This window comes from Misgurnus anguillicaudatus, chromosome 15, assembly GCF_027580225.2.
Source record: "Misgurnus anguillicaudatus chromosome 15, ASM2758022v2, whole genome shotgun sequence".
Classification (NCBI taxonomy): domain Eukaryota; kingdom Metazoa; phylum Chordata; class Actinopteri; order Cypriniformes; family Cobitidae; genus Misgurnus; species Misgurnus anguillicaudatus.
The window spans coordinates 24,593,781-24,610,999 of record NC_073351.2 but is presented as its reverse complement, the minus strand read 5'-3'; the positions used below and the strand labels follow the sequence as shown (position 1 = coordinate 24,610,999).

The 17,219-nt window shown below is 38.1% G+C and overlaps 4 protein-coding genes across 6 annotated transcripts; 2 read left to right on the top strand and 2 right to left on the bottom strand.

Annotated features, from left to right (window-relative positions):
* Positions 1 to 47: 47 nt before the first annotated feature.
* Positions 48 to 3,774, bottom strand: b3gnt9 (UDP-GlcNAc:betaGal beta-1,3-N-acetylglucosaminyltransferase 9). The gene is made up of 2 exons (XM_055173743.2): positions 2,069 to 3,774; positions 48 to 1,916 (listed from the first exon to the last, which is right to left on the bottom strand). Exon 2 carries the CDS (start codon positions 1,820 to 1,822, stop codon positions 503 to 505), a length of 1,320 nt encoding a protein of 439 aa, XP_055029718.2. The 5' UTR covers positions 1,823 to 1,916; positions 2,069 to 3,774; the 3' UTR covers positions 48 to 502.
* Positions 3,775 to 3,938: 164 nt separating this feature from the next.
* On the bottom strand, positions 3,939 to 17,202 carry bbs2 (Bardet-Biedl syndrome 2). Of its 3 annotated transcripts, none has more exons than XM_055173741.2 (18): positions 17,148 to 17,202; positions 14,009 to 14,177; positions 8,949 to 9,176; positions 8,703 to 8,828; positions 8,548 to 8,610; positions 8,370 to 8,447; positions 8,177 to 8,281; positions 7,281 to 7,367; positions 7,049 to 7,184; positions 6,831 to 6,970; positions 6,608 to 6,746; positions 6,287 to 6,458; positions 5,987 to 6,116; positions 5,781 to 5,900; positions 4,924 to 5,061; positions 4,728 to 4,840; positions 4,496 to 4,644; positions 3,939 to 4,340 (listed from the first exon to the last, which is right to left on the bottom strand). In XM_055173741.2, the coding sequence occupies exons 2-18, from the start codon at positions 14,123 to 14,125 to the stop codon at positions 4,234 to 4,236; spliced, it is 2,148 nt and encodes a 715-aa protein (XP_055029716.2). In that variant the 5' UTR covers positions 14,126 to 14,177; positions 17,148 to 17,202; the 3' UTR covers positions 3,939 to 4,233. The 3 variants fall into 3 exon arrangements, with proteins under 3 accessions (XP_055029716.2, XP_055029715.2, XP_055029717.2); XM_055173740.2 differs by lacking the exon at positions 17,148 to 17,202 and adding an exon at positions 14,738 to 14,876; XM_055173742.2 differs by lacking the exon at positions 17,148 to 17,202 and adding an exon at positions 14,352 to 14,484.
* On the top strand, positions 11,280 to 12,055 carry LOC129418835 (metallothionein). Its single transcript, XM_055173745.2, has 3 exons — positions 11,280 to 11,437; positions 11,552 to 11,617; positions 11,705 to 12,055. The coding sequence occupies exons 1-3, from the start codon at positions 11,413 to 11,415 to the stop codon at positions 11,794 to 11,796; spliced, it is 183 nt and encodes a 60-aa protein (XP_055029720.1). The 5' UTR covers positions 11,280 to 11,412; the 3' UTR covers positions 11,797 to 12,055.
* Positions 16,051 to 16,663, top strand: mt2 (metallothionein 2). The gene is made up of 3 exons (XM_055173744.1): positions 16,051 to 16,209; positions 16,313 to 16,378; positions 16,465 to 16,663. The coding sequence occupies exons 1-3, from the start codon at positions 16,185 to 16,187 to the stop codon at positions 16,554 to 16,556; spliced, it is 183 nt and encodes a 60-aa protein (XP_055029719.1). The 5' UTR covers positions 16,051 to 16,184; the 3' UTR covers positions 16,557 to 16,663.
* Positions 17,203 to 17,219: the final 17 nt, after the last annotated feature.

The window sequence follows — 17,219 nt, the reverse complement described above, 5'->3', positions numbered from 1 at the left end:
GTGAGAGGTGAAACAACAAACACACGAACACTCTCGGGGCAGCCGCATATGTCGAAATTTCAGTCAAAACCGTTCCACTCCATCACAAACAATCTGAAAACAGGGCCCCAAGTGCAAAACACCAAACCTGTCCCCCAAAAAAGTAGTACTTGATATGATATCACATCAATTGTCATCCGGTTTTTCCTTTTTTGGTTTTGCGTTTAAGTTCACAGTACAACCATATTTGACTTGAAAGGAATAGTTTGCCCAAAAATGAAAATTACAAACCAGTATAAATTTCTTTTCTCCGATGAACACGAAGGAAGATACCCCGAGGAATGTTTGTAACCAAACTGTTGGAACTGAATGGGGCTCATGATGAGTTTGGATACAAACATTCCTCAAAACATCCTCCCTCGTGCTCATCAGAACAAAGAAATGCATACAGGTTTACAACATGAGAGTGAGAAAATGATGACAGAATTTTCATTTTTGGGTGAACTATCCCTTTAAAAGAGAGTTAATGCTCCACAAACACTTTCATTCCATAATCTTGGCTCCCAAGCTCATCCTTTGCCTTGTTCTTACTTGTCCTAGTGACTTTATTTCTCCACTTAAAGGGAAAAGTCGTGGGAGCCTGACTGTTATGACAGTGAAGGTTGGGATCATGCAAAAGATTCCACATGAGCCAGATTTGTGGGACTGTCAAGCTGTGCACCACCATTAACTCTTTGTAGAAACAGGGATCAAAGACCTGGAGATGAGGTGCAGCAGATGGTCGCACTATTCCAAAAGTACGAAAGCCTTCGTGGCGAGTGGGCTGAAGTCTGATCCTCAGCAGACACATTCCTAGAAATACGTCATCGATGGGGAAGAGTTCAACCTCTTTGCAACCAAGGTGGAGCTTGAGGGCAGTATATCCTGACATGACAAAGCCTCCTCCGCCTGCATAAGATGGGTAAATCCCCTGACCATAAATAAATTCTGGAATAAAGTACTTACTTTTGTGCCTACGAATTGGTTTTGCATGAACTATGATGTCTCCGACAAAAAGGTCCCTTTTTATCTCTTTATCCTTGAGCATCTCCAGGATGTTGTCGGTGTTTACATAAACATCCGCATCTCCTTTAAAAATGAACTTTGCTTTGGGACAACTGGTGTTGACCCACTTTAAAAAGTGGATTTCTTTTAGTGTCAGGTTAAAGAAAGTGTCCTCAAAGTCCCATAGAAGGATGTCGCCATAAATGTGGCTCTCATACGCCAACAGCTTGTCCCACAACGGAAGCGCTGTTCGATTTTGGGGCACACCGAGAAGAAAAACTCTCTTGGCGTTCACCTCATTGTGGAAGACACCCTCTCGTCCCCATGTGCGTCGTACTACCTGCCGTTTGTCGAAGTCCATTGCTATTGACTTTATGGCAATGAGCAGGTAGGGGTCACCAGAAGAACACTTTGTTGGTTGATCGATTAGCAGCTTGAAGTCTCGCTGGTCTTTCTTTCGAAGGTAATCCTCAAAGTCAAAGGCAGCATGTGTTGGTGATGTGGTTGAAGGCTGGGGAGATTTAGCCATGGTTCGTGTTTTAGATTTACTCTGGAATTTGGCCTTCGATTGCGCCTTAAGCTTGATCTGAACCTCAGGTTGGCAATGGAGAACGTTTTGATGTTTAGATGAGACAGGCTTTGTTTGCTCTCCAATTGGTTCCCGTAGGGTGGATACATGTTCAATGTGTATAGTTTCCCATACAGGTGTCAGTCTTTGGTGGGCATATAACAAAAGACAAAGGAGCGCTAACAGAATCAAGGCACAAAGAACATCTCCTTTAATATAAACTCTCCTCATGGTGTCACAAGGTTCAGTGGTTTGCCTTTCATCTTCCCATGAAGGTTTCCTTCCTGTGAAAGTCTCCAGTATTTGGATTTTTTCACAGGCAGTCCTTCAAAATAAAGAAATAAACAGCATTAGCTAAACTTGTGCAGCTTTCAAGCAGGCATTAGGGATTTATAGCATCTTCGGATGATAAAACAATTTCCTGTTGTGTGAGATACAATATGTGTGTATTAGAAATGCTTAACACACAATCCTTACCACAGTCATTTTGGATGACATCACATAACTGTGGACACAGCAGGATATTATTTGACCAGAGTTATTTAACAGTCAAGACAACATACTTCTGAAATAAGAAACAGAAACAATTAAAGGGGCCATGGCATGAAAATCTGACTTTTTCCATGTTTAAGTGCTATAATTAAGTCCCCAGTGCTTCTATCAACCTAGAAAATGTGAAAAAGATCAACCCAGTAACTTAGTTTTGGTAAACCATTCTCACAAGCCCATGAAAAAATAGGTCATTGAAATTTGGCTCTCCTTATGACGTCATAAGGAGCTCTTATTATAATAATACTACCCCTTAATCTGCACTATCCAACCACAGCACTGCCATTTAGTGCAGAGAAAAGCACAATTGAGTTTTAATTGCAATAAGCCACCATCATTGTGATCAGTGTTTGAATTTCATCAGCTCATTTGCATTTTAAAGGACACACCCAAAACGGCACATTTTTGCACACACCTACAAAGTGGTAATTTTGCTATAATAAATTATTTATATGGTATTTTGAGCTAAAACTTCACATATGTGCTCTGGGGACACCAAAGATTTATTTGACATCTTAAAAAAGTCTTGTGCTATGGCCCCTTTAATACAGGTTTTGCATTCGAAATCTATGGCAAATATATAAACATGAAACATGGTACTTTAAACTGAAAAAAAGGACGAATATGCTCTCTTGATGTGTCTACTACTGTATGATGTACACTTATAACCTAATGTCTTACTTTACAAATGCAAGGAGTTACTTTACCAGAAAATATTTTACCCGTGTGCCTGTGCCAACAAAATTTGATGCAACAACACAAAATGACCATTATTTTCTCAGGTGTTCATAACACTTCTTTTGTTAGGCACTCAGAAGACATTTCAGCAATTCAAACATTCGGTACATAATGAGATTAACATTAACACCGTTAAGTATTACGATTTTCAATGGACCGTGATCTGTTCCCACAAACTAAGTTAACCTGAAGCCAGCAAATGCAAGTATACAGCGCATTCGTTATAAAGTTTATCAAGACGTGTGCATTTGGTTTTCAGCCTAAGTTCAAAACGTTGTCTTTTAGAAAGTTTTTTGAATCCTTCATGTGTTTGCAGATTTATATTGCGTTGCGTTAAATGTACAAGACTTACCAAAAAGAAGACTCATTGCAGAAGTGCTGAGCCAGATCAGGGTTTCCAGATGTGGGTAACGAAAAAAAGTTTCCAAAAATAACCCGATGATTCAATGACCCAATCCCCAAAAACAATACTTAAGCAATTTCACATAAAATCTATTCTTAAAACCAGTAATCATAAACACAAAATCTGTTTTCATAAATTAAATAATCTTACCTTAAGATTTACAACTGATAAAATGTATCCCTGCCATCTCCGTTTCTTATCATCTATCAGTTTTAGCACTGGTTTTATATAAATTGGGTAAAGTAAAATATTTTAATACAAGCATTTCAGTTCAGGAAAACCGCGGAATTGGCAACACAGAGCCAGATCCAGTCACATCTGTTTCCACTGCGGAGCGCGCGCTGTACTCAAATGCAGTTAAAAGTTTTCGCTGAAAGGCGCTACGTAAGTAAATGCAAATTATATCTGTTTATACAATCCAGGTCAGTTGAACAAAAACCCTGACAAGTGCTAGCTCTCTTCATAAATTCACATTTTCAAATACGGTAACTGTTTTGGTGATCACGTGATAACCTGGAGGTTGGGAGATGCCTCTCGCGCCAGACGCCAGCGCAGCAGCTGGAAAAAAGCTTTGGGGGAAGCGCGACCGCGCATGCGAATTATAACTTGAGTGAACTCGAGAAAACAAGACACATTTTATGTAATAATTTAATCAAGTCTGATAAAGTACATTTTATTTACATACAAATAACAGCAGTGAATTTATACACATTGCCTTATTAAAAACATATCACAGTCTCTTTGGCTATTAGACTTTAGAGTTAAATACCAACACACGGACCCCGTTATTCCTCTACACAAAACTTCTACCATTAAGGCCTGGATTAAAAACATATCCCTTCATGAAGGACTGCCTGTGGTCTCTCTCTTTCTAAGCCTGTTTTGGGGTCTCTTCAGTGGCGTATGTCTTTCAAACTTCTCTGCATAAAGGTTTTCCTTTCTGAAGCAGAACTCAAGTAGAGGCAGTGCTTATTCTCATGATCTTAAAAAGAGCGTTGATGTTGTTGTTCTTGATGGCATCCCGGCAGGCAGCGATGACCTGATTTTTGGGTTTTCCCACTGAGAGAAGAGAGTATAATTGCAAATGAATTCATTATGACAGTAATTAAAATTAAACGCAAAACAGAATGAGACCATTTACTCCAACATGTATATTCCAACTCTTAAGACAGACATGTCTTTTTTTAGATTTCTTTTTACAAAACTCCACCCACCTCTCAGTCTCCCCGCCCTTTGGATGGCCTGGTTAACTGCCTTTAGGCGGCCTAGAAGGGCATTGTGATTATTGGACCTGATTTTATATTCATTTATCAAATCTCTGTTTAGGTCATACAGCTCAGAGTAACGCTTCTTTGTGTTTCTCCTAAAAACAGAAAATAATTTACATAAGCACCTTTTTTAAGAGATGTAGGGTCTGTAATGATATATTCTACTAGAGACACTCACCAATCACCCAGCAGTCTGGCATCTTCTGCTTGTACCAACATATTTTTTACGTAGTTTGAATGATCTGCCATGGCTGCAGTGAGTTTTTGATGAACAGAGTGAAACTCATCCACCTAACACAAATACATTAATATTAGACCTACAGAAGAAGTAAGCAATGTGAAAATGTTCAGATTTTGCAATAAATTTTATGAACCTCAGTAAGAGTGTCTCGCAACTCTTTAAAGTAGATAGGAAAATCTGCTTCAGCCTGTAAATCTTCTATGGCCAGGAAAGAGGCAAGCGACTGGATCAGATCTCCAGCCAGATCGATGTCATCGGTGTTCAGCGTAATCTGATTAAACAAAGCCAAGTTAGAGATTTTTGAAAAGTCTAAACACCAATATAAAGTCATATTTTTCTAATTTACTCTTTTCTGCATAAAACCATCCTACATAATAGAACTTTAGAACTAAAGGATTATTAGGAACACCATAGTAATATTGTGTTTGACCCCATTTCACCTTCAGAACTGCCTTAATTCTATGTGGCATTGATTCAACATCTTGCAGTTGATGGAGATTTGTAGGATGCACATCCAGGGCACGAAGCTCCCGTTCCACCACATCCCAAAGATGCTCTATTGGGTTGGGGTCTGGTGACTGTACAGTGAACTCATTGTCATGTTCAAGAAACCAATTTGAAATTATTCAAGTTTTGTGACGTGGTGCATTATCTTGCTGGAAGTAGCCATCAGAGGATGGGTACATCGTGGTCATAAAGGAATGGACATGGTCAGAAACAATGCTCAGGTAGGCTGTGGTATTTAAACAATGCCCATTTGGCACTAAGGGGCATAAAGTATGCCAAGAAATCATCCCCCACACCATTGCATTAATAAGAATTTGAACAGGTGTTCCTAATAATCCTTTAGGTAAGTGTATATAACCTTGGTATCTTTAATATTGACTGAGTAAGGCCATGTCAAAGACAGATTCCCGATTCTCCCTAATGAGACTTTAGCCTGGATTTCACAGACAGGGTCACATTTATTCATACACAAATTAGCTGTACCTCTCCACTAGGTTGCATGTTTATCCTTAAGAGACCACCTCCACGTAGTGCAGTAAAGGTGATGTCTGGACTGTCAATACCTTCAGGAAGCAGAAAGTTTTGGTTTAGCCACATCACCACCTGTAGACACAAATGCATGCATCTTATTTCATGAACATACAAAGTAATACATAGTACACCTGGGATTGTGTTTGTCATTGGTTTACCCTCTGTGGTCTGTCATTGATGCTAAATGTTACTCTGCCGGTGGGCTGAGTGGCCGAGGGGTCAACATTGAGGTCGTACATTGAGAAGCGAGGAAGTTGACGTGTGATCTCAAACACATGAAATTGTGTACTGTGGGAAAAGAATAAGAAATATTGCTTAGTAGTAATAATTCATCCAATCAATTGCTTATCCATAACATAAATCTTAAAACTTTCTGGAGTTTTTGGAGAAGAATGGCATTCTCCCGAGAGATTAAATCCTGGGAAATAAATTCAAGATAATATTCTGCAGATGTGCACCTAGTCTTCCCTCCCACGAAAGCTTTGATGTGAAGGTCCACTGGAATGTCTTTTGGAGGAATGATGGGGACACAAACACATCCAGAGAGATTTTGAGCACTTGGGTGAACCACGTGACTCTCGCCTTCGAAAATTCCCTCGGCAAATATCAGCACAGCTCTAATGATTGTTTCTGAAAGAGGGAGGCAGAGAGAACTTCATCGTATCACTGTGTCTCCAACTGAAAGGTCTACCAGAATTTCATATTTATATATTAGGCATTTATGGTAAATATTTTTATTTAAATAAAATCATAGGCCAGTTGTATTGAAACTAATTTACCATTTGGGGTAGAAATGTTGAGCTCTATGTGAGCTTTATGGCTCTCTGTGGCTCGTCGTACAGACAAGGCCGTCTGGAGCTGTGTGTTAGCTGGAATCATCCCCATCTTAGACTCCCCATCTGAGACACCAGGAACAGCCTGTGTAAAGCAAATATTTACGGTCACCAAATGCTATTTGAAATGTCAACGGTCATGATCAGCAGTATACATCTACTGTTTAACCTTGGCATTTTCCTCATAGTTTCGTAATTCCAGCAGCAGGTTTTGTTTACGCTGGCTCAGTTCCCTGATCAGGTCTTGTTCAACACTTGCATCCATGAGGTTGCCCTTCATTTCTTTACTGGCAGGTAAATAGCCACGCACTATAGGACAACACATATGTTATGTATAATGACAGCAGAGACACCAGATGCATTGATAGTTAAGATTCACCACCTAACCTTCTCCCTCCACAGAGGTGCATATAAGCTGGATTTGTCCATCCATACGATAGTCTCCTTCCACAAGTCCAGCCACAGAGGAGGAAAAGTTATCTTTGAAGATCACCTCACCTGTGCGATCGCTGCGGGCGTCAATCTAGAAATGGAGTCGCAAGAAATGTGCATGAGGAAACTGATGCAACTAATTTAAAACTAATGGGTAGATTTGAGTGTTGTGGCTAAACAGACTCACCTTTCCATTGGACCATCCAGTTATTAGCTCAACAACACCATCAGCATTAAGATCAAATGCATGTATGCTCATGGCATGGTTTTTAGACTGTAGAAAAGGAAGAAGGAGAATAAAGCAAAGATTTTTTTTTTCCTAAATCTGTTAATCACTCCATATAATTCAATGTACAAGCCAGAAATTAAGGCCTACTAAAGGGTTAATGGTGCCACATGGTGATCAACAGTAAAAATGACAAAATTTCCCTTTTAGCAAAAGGAAAAACCACCAACAATCATGAATGCATGATAATAAGGTGTCATGGCTTTGCTTTTAAAAAAATGTGGTTATAATGGAAGTCAATGGGGCAAAAAAGCCACAAACAACTAATTAGGGAGAAAAAAATAAAATCTGATGCTGCAAAAAAACTAAAATGCATCAAAGCCAATGTTTTTACTAATCTTTGACATGCCCAAGACTGTAAAAAAGGTTTTAAAAAATCCAGTCCACAATCACTTTTTATATCGAAAATCTGTCATTTAGTGTATTTTTTTCCCCAAAATCAGAGACATCACTTATGAACTTGGCAATTAAAGAGTTAAAATCATGGAAATTTTGTAAATAGATTTATGCGAAACAATGTGAAAAAAAATAATTTGATACATTTTTGTACATGAACAACCCGAAGGGGTAGTAAATTTAGAAAAATTTCAAAGCATTTTCTCAAAATATGTGTCAATATAAAATTTGTCACCAAAAATAATTCCATTTGCTGAAACACATAGAAAGTTGTGGCCAAATTAAGACAAAAAATTACCAAAAATGGCCTCAACAAACCATAAGGGTTAAATAACCCTATTTTGGTTAACTGATAGTGTTCCTAGTGGATGAATTGATACATTTATTGTTGATGGCAGTACCTTGATTCTCCAATAGCGGGCAGTGCGGTCATATACTCCCACTGTTCCATTGGCCAAAGCATAACCAAACCTGCTGCCATGCATGTGACAAAGTGATGTGACTGTCTGAGAGACACAAAATTCAACAACAGTATAAATGAGAATGAATTTTTCCAAAACAGTCTGAATAATTATTAAAAGCACAGAGTCGTACCTCATTTTCTGACATCTCTGTCACCAGCTCGTCCTCTCTGAACACCCTGATGTCAAAGTCCTCTGATCCAACAAGAAGCTACATTTGTAAAATGAGTAATGTAGTGTTGTTTTAGTATATACCAAATCCAAAATGTCTAAATAATTTAGTCAATAATAAATAAGTATAATTCTGTAACCTCGTTCTTGCCATCTCCAGTAAAGTCACACAGCACAAGTGATCGTACATTATCTCCCGTGACCTATAAAAAATCAAAATCATACCTAAAAATTGTCATTTGTCTTTTCTTATATGTTTTGTGAATACAGCGAACAGACAACTAAATGATCTAACCGTCCAGAATTGGTCATTTCCCTCAAAGTCAAAGCCTTGTAGAGCACAGTTTCCACCAATGATGGCAAGGGGAGACTTGATATCTCCTAGATTTCCAAGGACAATGGCATTGGCCCCATCAGCTACCTATTACATAAAGCACATAACAAACATTTCAGCCTTTTTCAGACAGTAAAACTTAAAACCTAAGCCATTTATGATCTCTTGCTGTCCACATTCTTAAATGCGTTTTTAAGCATCTCTTACCTCCTTATAAAAGACATCAGTGTTGTCATGCACATCATAGGCCAGCAGGTTGGTTTGAGATCCCACAAGCAGTGTGTGTCCTGTAGTGTTGGGTCCCATAGTACCAGCTGTTAGACAACTGACTGCCTGGTTGATATTGAGGAGTGAAATGTCAGAGTCCTGTGTGCTCTGACTCAGCCGGTGAGCTGTTGGCCTTTGACTTCGAGTGTGGGGATTATGGATAAACACCTGAATGGGTTTAAAAGTTAACATGGCTATTATTGTATAAAAAAATGTGAAGGGATAAATAGGAATTTACTGTAGTAGATGCAGTTACAAGGTAAACATACAGTACACTATTTTGCAAAAAGTTTTGGGACATCTGCCTTTATATGCACATGAACCTGAATGACATCCCATTCTTAATCCATATGAAGCTGGCCCACCCTATAACAGATTTAACTCTTCTTGAAAAACTTTCTACAAGGTTTAAGGGTGTGTTTATGGGAATTTTTGACCATTCTTCTAAAAGCACATTTGTAAGGTCAGACACTGATGTTGGATGAGAAGGCCTCGCTCGTAGTCTCTGTTCTAATTCATCCCAAAGATGATCTGTTGGGTTGAGATCGGGACCCATCCCCAAACTGTTCCCACAAAGTTTGGAGCATGAAATTGTCCAAAATGTCTTGGTATGATGAAGCATTAAGAGTTCCTTTCAATGGAACTAAGGGGCCAAGACCAACCCCTGAAAGACAACCCCACACCTAATACCACTCCACCAAATTTACACTAGGCGCAATGCAGTCTTAAAACACCTTAAAACACATTTTGGCCCCTAAGTGTATTAGAAAAATATTTTTCCTCATTTCAATAGCACTATGTGCTATACTAAATATAATTGTTTCGTACCGCAATCCCTGGTTTGATATTGTATTGAGGCTGCAGGCTAGCACGGTTGACTGATTCACATAATTTGAGGGGGGATTGTTTTTAAGATGTGTGCATTGGGCAAGCGCAGAAAGTCCACAATGATTAAAAAAATATTAATTATAAAAGTTGGCAAAAAGCAATAAAGTAGCGATAACAATGTGAGATCGAGCATTTGTGTAATATTAAAATAATGTTGTAATTTTTTATGTAAATCTATAAAAAATTATATTCTGCAATGCTATGAAAGATTACAAACCTATATAGGCCTAATGTTATTAGAAGACTCGATTCTATCACAGTGGTTTGTCATATTAAACCACTAAATACATTTTATTTAAGATTTATATTAGTGTTTGCAACTTTGTAGCATTCGACAACCAATTACTTATTTTTATTTGGATTTATGCATTACATAAATGTTCGTTATTTGTTTTATTTTTCCTAAAATTTCAAAGAATCTGCACTCGTCACATCCATTTGTTTTTCTGGTGTATTCTAGAGTGATGATAATGGAAAAATACCACCGGTCAATAAAAACCAAGTGTGACTGAGTGCAAATCAACGCTTTTGTTTACTTTGTGTTCTCACACGTATCCTCGCCGAGTGCAGAGATGGTGAGCACATGCTTTTTCTTTTTTGGTGAGTATGCGCTTTTACACACCACAGTGACCTCCTGTGACAAGTTTCCCTTTTTCCCATGTGCAAACTGAAAGAGTGAAACAGTTGACAAACATTTGTTTGGATAGCAGATTGAAAAGATTAATAAAGCTTATATATAAAGCTATATATCTCCTGACAATGACAAATCTGTTAAAAATTAACATAACTGTTCTTATAAAATAGTTATAGTTTTTATAATTGTTGTAAAATTGTTTTTATAATCCAATAGAGATTACATGCAGGCACTATTAGAGACAAGCAATACGTTAACAAACTGCTTTTGGAGCCATATTAAGAGATGTTTTCTCTGGTTCACTAAAATATATTTTTATGTTTAAAAATACTTTACAGTCTTCGCTGACTAATTCATAGCTGTTTACCTTTATCACGTGTTGACCTTAGCAATTTTTATGTTGCTTTAATTGTGTATATAAAATGTGTTTTAATATGAAAATGAATATACCAATCTTGGCATGGACTTTTTATCTCAATGGGAACTTTCTTGTAAAGAGAAGCAAAATAAAATAAAATCAACTTTCAAAATCAATCTTCTAAGTAAAAGAAACAAACATATTATTACAAACATACATTATTTAACATGTTAACAGACCCCAATAATGTTCAGCGGCGAGGAAAATAAGTTATATATATATAAACAACACACTAATCAAACAGGGTGGGCGTGGTGATTCGTGATTGTTTGATGATTTGCACCCAGTTACATGAATGAGTAACACCGTGTGCAGGCTCTGGTGGGCGTGGTTTTGCACTTGTCCTGTAAGCACTGAGCTCTATAAAACCAAGACAGGTGCACTAAACTGGTACCATCTACAACTCATTCACAAATTTGGGAACCGATACAGCAAAGGAACTTTAACGGATACTCTAAGGGAAAATGGATCCTTGTGATTGCTCAAAGAGTAAGTATTTCAGGCTATGTTGAGTTATATTTTGTACTTGTGTGTCGCTTTGGAAATTAGTTTATGGATGTGGAGTAACTTTGCGCTTATTTAATTTGCTGTTTTTCTTTGTAGCTGGAACTTGCAACTGTGGTGCCACCTGCAAGTGCACTAACTGCCAGTGTACAACCTGCATGAAGAGTAAGTTAACTTAAATTGTAACTTAAATCATGTAAGACTGTAAAACGGTTTAGTCCCAGACAGTTAACATTTTTATTCCTGTCATAGGTTGCTGTTCTTGCTGCCCATCCGGCTGCAGCAAGTGCGCCTCTGGATGCGTTTGTAAGGGCAATTCCTGTGACTCCAGCTGTTGTCAATGAGGAACCTCAATGAACTAACTGTCTTCATTGTACATCAATGTTGTCTTTTTAAGATAATAAATGACCTCCAGTTATTATCAGATTTGTTTCATGTTGCCAAGATCACTTACTTGTACTGTTAAAGACTATACTACTCTGTTCTTTATTGATGTAAAATTGTACCTTTTCATTATGTGTCAAACATACAAATACACTTTTGATCAGTTCGTGCAAATGTATCTTAAACTGTTGCTGTAATAAACCCCTCTTTCAAATCTAAGATGACAACCTTTACATTTCATGACAACCCTGTTTTACAACAAACAGCAATGTCCAAAAGGTTTAAATTTGTAATATGTTCTAAGTAAAAACAAATGCATGCTACAGTATTCTTCAAAATACACTGGATCTCACATTAAAGGGTTACTTTAAAGGGTTAATGTTATGTTAAATCAACTTTAATTTCTGACCTGATAGTTTTGAGTTTATCAGAACCAACCCAAGCTGGTATTAGAGATTTGAGTTGGCAGTACACAGACGGATGTTTAAGTAAAGCCATCCCCAAACTCTTCCCACAAAGTTGGGACCATGAAATTGTCCAAAATGTCTTGCTATGATGATGCACTAAGAGTTCCTTTTACTGAAACTAAGAGGCCAAGCCCAACCCCTAAAACCATCCCCACACCACCAAACTTTACACTTGGCACAATGTAGTCAGGCAAGTACCATTCTCCTGGTAACCCTCAAACCCAGACTCGATTGCCAGACAGAGAAGCGAGATTTGCTTTGTAAGGCTTGGGTGCAGCTGCTCGGCTATGAAAACCCATTTCATGAAGCTCTCTATCCACTGTTCTGGAGGTAATCTAAAGGTCACACAAAGTTTGGAGGTCTGAAGTCATTGACTCTACAGAATGTTGCCGACTTCTGCGCACTGTGTGCCTCAGCATGCGCTGACCCCACTCTATGATTTTACATGGCCTACCACTTCGTGGCTGAGTTGCTGTTGTTTCCAATTGCTTTCATTTTGTTATAATATTACTAACAGTTGACCGTGTAATATTCATTAGTGTGGAAATTTTCACGAATGGACTTATTGCACAGGTGGCAACCTGTCAATGTACCACGCTTTAATTTACTGAGCTCCTGAGAACGACTCATTCTTTCACAAATGTTTGTAAAAGCTGTCTGCAGGCTTAGGTGATTGATTTTATACACCCGAGACCATGGAAGTGATTGGCACACCTGAATTCAATGATTTGGAGGAGTGTCCCAAAAATAAGTTGGCAATATAGGCCCTGTCCCAAATGGCGCACATCATGTGGACTTTCGATCTTGTGGCCTTAAATTGCGCAATGCTCACCTAGTCTATGAGTCCGTACGGTGTCCCATCTGTCAGTTTTACTCTCCGAAGTGTGCTTATCAGCCTCCCCTTTGAACCCTTGATGCGGCCTTCGGCAAAGCACGCACTTGTGCTTGCTCAACGAACTTTACCTACCCAGAAGTCCTTGCAAAAGAGCAATCGGACCAATCAGGCGACGGATGGGAGAAGTTTACACTGATCGACAACTTCCTATTTCCAGCGTGACGCTCGTGTCTGTCCCACAATACGTCTCTGGTGCGCCCTCGTGGACTTGTGTCAAAGGTCCCTAAGGTCTACATGATGTCATCAAAGTGTGGACTCTGAGGAAGTCCACAAGTCCGTGCCATTTGGGACAGGGCCATCGTGTATGTATTCAGTGAAAATGTGACATTTTTGTCAAGTATGATGACCCATACTCTGCATTTAGTCCATCCTAATGAGCAGTTAACACATGCACTGGAAGTCCCAGGAAAAAACTGGGGTTAAAGTGCCTTGCTCAAGGGCACCACAGTCGCAGACTAAACTGGGCCTCTGCAAAAAAATAATTATCAGATCTTGAATCAGAGTTCAATTGCTACATTGCGCACAATACATTTTTCCACGTATCAAATCTAACTGCTGTCATGAAGATTAAGTAGCTTTCTACAACAAAGTAAGTTGGTTTGGATAAAAATGTCTGGCAAAATGCATAAATGTAAATCCAAATTGAGTTTAATTCTCTGATTGAATTTTCTTGAACAAAATATGTAAAGGGAAATAACATAATTCACATAATGAAACAAAATACAGTGAAAACTCAAAGAATCTGCTGTTAGAAAATAGTACGTGGCTAGCTATATGAAAAATGAAAGCTACACAACACTTTGAACATACCTTCCCAGCTTGAGTGGCTGCAGTGAGGCATGGGTGAATCCCATCGTACTTCCCGATAGCAACCATACGAGGGTTAATCTTATGGTTTAACTTAAGAGTGAAGATCGGCACTAACATGGTGGCACAGCTCAAAGGCAAAAGCAGACCTGGTATGCTTCTATAGGAAAACCTGTGAAAACACCATAAACATAATCTGTTACTGAAATTACCTTAGCATTGACAGATTGACACCAGAAAACTTAGCTGTTAGAAAAACACAAAACAAGAATCAAATGGCTCCCCATTCTCTCTATAACCTATCTAAACACCTCTCTCCTTCTCTAGGACTAGATAAACAGCTTACTGTGCGTCTCGCCAACAGGGACTTCCGTTGCCTAGCAACAGTAGGCAGCTTGTCACAGCCTTACCAAGCCACTTTTGCTAGCATGCTATTCTACTAATCCTTTACATTTACACTTCTGTTCACAAGGTTTTGTATAGAGTGAATATTTACATAACTTATATAACGACATTTCAATTCTAAACAAAAAAATTGTATCCAATGAATAAGTGTTAAGTTAGCCAGACCTGTGCTAAAGAGATGTCTATGTTTTCACTATGAGAAGCTAAGTGTGCTAACTCTGCTTAGCTGTACGACTCGTGCACGTCGAAAACAAAAAAATATATATATATACATTTTTTCCTTATTTCAATAGCACTATGTGTTATACAAATATAGTTGTTTCTTACCGCAATCCCTGGTTTGATATTGTATTGAGGCTGCAAGCTAGCACGGTTGACTGATACCCATAACTAACTTGAGGGGGGATTGATGTGTGCAATGGGCAAGCGCAGAAAGTCCTCAATCATTTAAAAAATATTAATTATAAAAGTTGGCAAAAATCAACAGAAATTGGCGATAACAATGTTGTAAGATCGAGCATTTATGACAAATTACAAACCTTCATAGACATTCTGATAATGTTTGTAAAAAAAAAATTATATCTATATAGGCTATAGAGTCGATGCTATCCCAGTGGTTTGTCATTATCAAACCACTAAATACATTTTATTCAAGATGTATATTAATGTTTGCTATTTTGATTTATGCATACATATTAGTTTTTTTCCCTAAAATTTCAAAGATTCTGCCCCCGTCACAACACCGTTGGTGTTTTTCTGGTCTATTCATCAGTGAGGGTAATGGAAAAATACCACCGGTCAACAGTAAATAATGTGTGACCGAGTGCAAAACAGCGCTTTTGTTTACTGTGTGTGGTGTTCTCACGCGTATCCTCGCCGAGTGCAGAGATGGTGAGCACGCGCTATTCTTTTTGCTTTTTTTTGTGAGCTCTGCACGCGCTTTTTACTCACCACAGTGACAAGTTTCCCTTTAGTTCCGTGTTCAAACTGAAAAAAGTGTGACACAGTTGACAAACATTTGTTTGGATACCAGATTGAAAAGATTAATAAAGCTTATATAGAAAGCTATATATCTCCTGAAAATGACAAAGTCGTTAAAATTAACATAACTGTTCTTATAAAATTATTTTGTAATTGTTGTAAAATAGTTTTTTATAATCCAATAGAGATTACATGCAGGAACTATTCGTGACAGACGAGCAATATGTTAACAAACTGCTTTTGAAGCGATATTAAGAGATGTTTTCTTTGGTTCACTCAAATATATTTTTGTTTAAAAATACTCAGTCTTCACTGACGAAATCATAGCTGTTTACCTTCACGTGTTGACCTTAGCAATTTTTGTGTTGTTTTATGGTGTATATAAAATGTGTTTTAATATGAAAATTAAGGACTTTATATCTCAATGGGACCTTCCAGGAAAGCAAAATAAAATAAAATCAACTTTCAAAATCAATCTTCTAAGCGAAAGAAACAAACGCATTATTTACAATACCTTAAAATAGAAGTTATATAATTTTATAAACAACACATTGATCACACAGGGTGGGCGTGGTGATTCTTGATTGTTTGATGATTTGCACCCTGTTGCATGAATGAGTAACACCGTGTGCAGGCTTTGGTGGGCGTGGTTTTGCACTCGTCCTGTAAGCACTGAGCTCTATAAAACCAAGACAGGCGCATTAAACTGGTACCATCTACAACTCATTCACAAATTTGTGAAACGATACAGCAAAGGAACCTTCGGGAACTTTAACGGATACTCTAAGGGAAAATGGATCCTTGTGATTGCTCAAAGAGTAAGTATTTCATGAGTTACATTTTTGGACTTTGGAAATAAGGTTATGGATGAGGAGTAATTTTGTGCTTGTTTAATTTGCTGTTTTTCTTTGTAACTTTCAGCTGGAACTTGCAACTGTGGTGCCACCTGCAAGTGCACTAACTGCCAGTGTACAACCTGCAAGAAGAGTAAGTTGACTCATAACTTAAATCATTTTAGACAGTGTTAAACGGTTCAGTCCCAGAAAGTTAACTTATTTTTTTTCCTGTCATAGGTTGCTGTTCTTGCTGCCCATCCGGCTGCAGCAAGTGCGCCTCTGGATGCGTTTGTAAGGGCAATTCCTGTGACTCCAGCTGTTGTCAATGAGGTCGACGCGCCGTTTGCTACAATGTGAACTCTTTGTCCGAACTTCGTGTCTTCATTGTACATTAATGTCTTTTTGAGATAATAAATGACCTCCAGTTACTATCAGATTTGTTTTGTTGCCAAGATCACTTTTTGGGGGGTGGGTTTCACTTGCCTCCAGTTACTATCAGATTTGTTTTGTTGCCGAGATCACTTTTTGGGGGGTGGGTTTCACTTATTTGTACTGTTAAAGACTACTATATGGATGTTCTTTATAAATGTAAAATTGTAAATTTTCATGTGTCAAATATATAATTAAGCAAATCGGTGGCGTGATGTTGCTTTATTTTAGTGCATGTCAACTTTTGATGAGTTCGTGTAAGTCAACATTTATCTTCAACACTATGACAGGGGTACACAGTGATAAACCCTTTAAATCAAAGACGAGAAAGATTAAAAAACAAACATTGATGTCCAAAAGGTTTAAATTTGCTAGCATGTTCTAAGTAACGTTAAATTCCAAGAGTAAAGTCCAAATATATTACTCAAAATACACTGGATCTCACAACTTTATGAGGTAACTCGTGTTAAATCAACTCTTTATTTCCTAACCTGATAATTTTTGAGTCAGTCGTCAGATCATCCCGCCGTTAACCAGAGCTGCTGAGGTCGAATTGAGCGTAC